General features: G+C 61.1%; 1 protein-coding gene across 1 annotated transcript in view; it reads left to right on the top strand.

The window, feature by feature from the left end:
* Window positions 1-565: 565 nt before the first annotated feature.
* The window catches only part of WDR54 (WD repeat domain 54), a gene marked incomplete at its 5' end in the record, with an annotated part of 4707 nt that continues 721 nt past the window's right edge, over window positions 566-4551 (top strand). The window contains 6 exons of the mRNA XM_010289669.1: window positions 566-693; window positions 928-994; window positions 1381-1437; window positions 1723-1850; window positions 3942-4042; window positions 4234-4446. Coding sequence (XP_010287971.1) covers window positions 566-693; window positions 928-994; window positions 1381-1437; window positions 1723-1850; window positions 3942-4042; window positions 4234-4446 — 694 coding nt within the window. The remainder of the gene's footprint in view (window positions 694-927; window positions 995-1380; window positions 1438-1722; window positions 1851-3941; window positions 4043-4233; window positions 4447-4551) is intronic.

Raw genomic sequence — 4551 nt, 5'->3', positions numbered from 1 at the left:
GGGGAGGGACGGCTGTGCACAGTGCAGGCGCTGGGTGGAAGGAGCGCGGTGCTGCCGGCAGCTTCACCAGGGCCAGTGGGAGCGGGACGGGGGTAGCGCCGCATGACAAGGGGCACCTGGGGTTTGCCATGACATCATCTCTCAGTCTTTGCTTTTGCTCTCTGTGCCCCGATGAGGATGATGCTTGCCTCAGCAGGGTGTGTTGGCCTTAGCAGAGGTCTGTGCTTTAATGCCAGCCTGCTCTAACCTGAGTAGGTGAGACCCATCAACCACAAGGCCCAAACAGGCTGACTGCCAAGTGCAGGGCAAAGGGAGCGGAGCTACAGAGCAGGGAGGAAGGGCCTTCCCAGCTGAGTGCACATGGCTGTAGAACTGCCGGGACAGAAGCAGGAACCCAAAGTGTCCTGATTACGGGGAGGGTGAGAGGGGAGGAGCCTCTTGAGAAGGTTTGTGGGACCTTGGAGAGGTCCCTGAGGATGGGAGGGACCCACCTTCTGTAAACCCGTGACAGGAGCCAGAAACACGCACGCCTCTGGGCGACTGCAGACTGTCCCTCCCTTGGAAGGTGGGGAGGGCTTTTGCCCCGTCTTCCCCCTCCCTGGACTCCTGCCGAGCCTCCTTTCCTTCCAGGCTGCTTGGTGCGTCCTGCCGTCACGGGTCCTGCTGGTGCTGACCTCTCAGAAAGGGATCCAGGTGAAGGGGTTTTCCATGGAGGGTGAGAAGTGAAGTCATGATGCTGGGAGGATGAGCTCACTGTGAGGACAACTGGGCTCCTGGCGGCACAGGAGAACCTTCTGGAGGTCCTGCTGCATACCCAGAGAGCTCTCACTCTCTCTTGGAGATCTCTTAGGGCAGTGGTTGAGCCTGAAGCCATGAGAGAAACTTCCCCACCCTCTTGGGCCTCACCCTGTTGCTTTCTCTCTCCAGATGTATGAGTCCGATGGCTCCATCATGGTTTATTGGCATGCGCTGGACGTCACGGAGCATCCTCCAGGTAAATCCCTGGTGGGAGCGCAGCAGGGAGCTCCCGGCCCCTCTGCCTGTTCTCCTTCCCCACATGTGTGTGATCCCTGTAGTGCAGCCTGGTTCCTCCTGGCCCAGAGACCCCCAGCAGCCTTGCTGGTTAGCCAGGACAGTCCGACACAGCAGCTTAGCAGAAGAGTCTGGAAGAGGTCACAGAGTCGCCCTGACTCCTCTGTCCTGGCTCAGTGGGGGCTGGGGGGGCTGGAAAGGGGCTCGGAAGGGACCCAGTGTGGCAGATATGGGACTCGCCCCAAAGATGAAACTTGAACAGGCACCCTGGTGCCTCACAGCGCTGCGCCAGTCTCCTGGTTCCTGGGAGCTGCCGCAGGTTGTAACCAGCTCTTGGTTTCCTTTCAGCGCAAGCAGTGTTTGCTCGAGGGATCGCTGCAGCTGGCGGACGCTTCATCTGCGTGGGTGAGCCGAGCGCTGAGGGGGTGGGCTTGCTGGGGCCCAGGGACGGTGTAACGATGTGGGGTCAGCCGAAGGGGCTGGGTTCGCCTCGCAGCTCTCGCAGGGTGCTGCTCTGTGCTGAACAGAGGGGCAGATTGGTGAGCGGCGTCTGTAAGGAGCAGCCTCGCGTAGGCAGCGGGCCTCGGGGGGAGCAGGGAGCACAGCTCCAGGTGTGGCAAGAGCTGGAGGCTCAGTCCTGGGACAGGGGGGGATGAGCCCCCACTGATGCCTCCTCCGGGCCGTCCGCAGGGACATCCTCTGGGCAGGTGCTGGTGTTTGACATCCCACCCAAAGGGACGAACGTCACCGTGAGCGAGGTCCTGGAGCAGCACCGCGACGCCATCACCGACATCGCGGCGGAGCTGGGCCAGGCTCCGGTACGTGTGGGGTCAGTGCTGTCGGCAGCCACTCGGGCCAGAGGAGCCAGTGGGGTCCCTGGTGCCGGGGGCAGGGTGGTGGGGACTCCAGCCATCCCCTTGGCCCCACAGCTGTCTCGGGGATGCTTCGCGGGTGCTGGCTCTGGGAGCGGAGGTTTACCCAGGCCCTGACCATGGCTGAGCCGATCCCAGGGTGCAGCCCCTCACCCTTGGAGCTGGTGCTCTCCGTGGGCAGCCTGATCCCCACTGCAGCCAAGGTCTCGGGAGGCTGCGATGTGGCTGAGCTGCCCCTGAGCTGGCATGGCGCAGGAGACAGCACGGCCATCCCTCCGCTCACCAAGGACGTTGGCTCTTGTGGCTGCACGAGGGGGATCTCCCCTGCAAGGGTGGGATACATCTGGGGGAGGAGGTGGCTTGGGATGGCCGCTTCCTTAGCCCTGGCTCCAGGGAGCCTGTGAGCCATCCTGCCGTGGCTTAGCGTGGCACCTCCAGGCAAGGCAAGTGGGAATCGAGTGTTGTATAAAACACTGTGGTATTTCAGGGCTGTTGGCAGCTGGGAGCAGCCACCCCATCGGTTATCGCACTGTCCTACTTTCCATCGGCGTTCAGCCGGTCTCTGCCTTCTTAGCGCCTCGGTCTCCACATTTCTTACCTGGCTGAATCTCAGTCCCGGCTGCCAGGCTCTGGGAACACACATGCTGAAGCGGAGAGCGCCGGCCAAGGTGGTGAAGGGGCTGATGCCCCTGCACACAGCGTGGCTGTGGGAGCGCGGCTCGTTGCCAGCCCAGAGTATCCCGTGATCCGTCGGCGTGCGTGCCAGAGCACAGAAGAACTATTGAAGCTAAAGGCCAGTGGTGGTACAAGAGCAAATGAGCAAAACGGGCCGTGAGTTAACCCACGCTAGAATTAAAGCTCTTACCATTAGAGCGGCGAGTTACTACAGCAGGCCCTCGCCACGGGAGCGCGATGAGAGGAAGGCATGGGACATGTCCTGCCCGTGTCTCCAGAGCCATCCCAGGGTGCTGGCTGCCGGTGCTAGAATTAAAGCTCTTACCATTAGAGCGGCGAGTTACTACAGCAGGCCCTCGCCACGGGAGCGCGATGAGAGGAAGGCATGGGACATGTCCTGCCCGTGTCTCCGGAGCCATCCCAGGGTGCTGGCTGCCGGTACAGGACCCTGATTCTCCCAAGCCAGGCCCGAGGTGCTGGCGCCCGGGGGGATGAGGAAGCCGAGGGCAGAGCCGTGCCTGTGCACTAGCTGAAGGGCTGAGCCTTTTCCCCTGGCCAGTGGAGGAGATAACCGACCCAAGCCGTGGGCGGCACCGGTGACCTTTCTCATGGCAGATGAAATAACTTCACCTGATTTCAGAGCACAGTCTGGGGCTTCTTCAATTCAGCTCACTCCGGTTGACATCTCTGCAGCCACACTAATTGGCTTCCTCGTTATTGGCCGCCTCCTTCCCAACAAGGACACTTTCTTGTACTTTCTCTAATTAGTTACATTTAACTTTCTCTGCGTTTGGGACTCCCCTGAACAATTAATTGCTTAGAACTGGTTCCCAATTAGCCTGGATATGGAGCTTGTTTACCTGAAAGCTGTTCTGTCATCTACCTCTGCCTGCGGTGACTGTCCTCTAACGTGCCTCTCTCGGACTTTGCCCCATGGTTTGTTTAAAGGCTTTCTAACGAGCGAGAGACGGGGCCTGACGTGTGAAATCCCAGGCGCCTGGAAGATGAAGAGCATCGAGACGCAGATGCAGAGGGAGGGGATGCAGTAATTCTTGCTAGAAATTTATCCGATGTGTAATTAGCGTTGCTAAACATGAACATGTTTAAACTGAAATGCCCGTGTGTGATCTCAGCCAAGCCTTGCTCATTCGCAAAACGCGTCAGCAGTTTCTGTGAGCTGTTAAACTTTAAGCTCGTTCTGCTGCAGGCTCTGGCTTTGCTTCGCAGCAACTTCAGTGGCGCAGGCAACTGGGGGAGCAAGAACCTTCTGCCTGGTGTGAGTCAGCCGCGCGCTGCCGGCGGCAGAGCTGGCTGCCCCACGAGCGGTGCCGGGGAGGAGGCTGACCCGCATCTGCTTCACAGGACGGGGCTGGTGACCTAGTGACTGCGGATGACGCTGGGACCCTCTGCGTCTGGAGCACAGGGGAGGAGTTCACCCTGCTCAGCAAAATCCCGGCCTTCGGGTAAGCACGAGGGGCGGACGGAGCGACACGGAGGGGTCTGGTTGGAGGGTGGTGTTGGACATCCCCAGCCAGACCACATCAGTGTCTCGTGAGGGATGGGAGGGTGGCAGGAGGGGGACACCCGGCACTGGCCACCGGCATATGGGTCTGCAGCCGGGAGGGGAGGAGGTCACACGTGCCTCTGTGCCCAGCTGCACCTGCTCCTCTGTGAAGCTGTGGAACGGGGTCGTGGCTGCTGGCTACGGAAATGGGCAGATTCGGCTGTACGAGGCAACGACCGGCCTCCTGCGCGCCGAGGTCAATGCTCATGCTCGATGGATCTATGCCCTGGACCTGGCGCCACAGACGGGAAAGGTACGGCTGGCTGCACTGGTGCACCTCGGCCCGTGTGTGGCATCCCGCTGGCCCGGAGCGTGGCAGCCTGGATGGCCAGGCAGGGGCTGCTCCCTCGCCCCAGCACACGGCACTGCCACCTCCGTGGCCTCCCTCTGGCCTCTCCATCCCCCCAG

Source organism: Phaethon lepturus, unplaced genomic scaffold (assembly GCF_000687285.1).
Source record: "Phaethon lepturus isolate BGI_N335 unplaced genomic scaffold, ASM68728v1 scaffold38086, whole genome shotgun sequence".
NCBI classification, from domain to species: Eukaryota; Metazoa; Chordata; class Aves; order Phaethontiformes; family Phaethontidae; genus Phaethon; species Phaethon lepturus.
The sequence above is the reverse complement of the archived record's forward strand: the minus strand, read 5'-3'. Positions and strand labels throughout refer to the sequence as shown.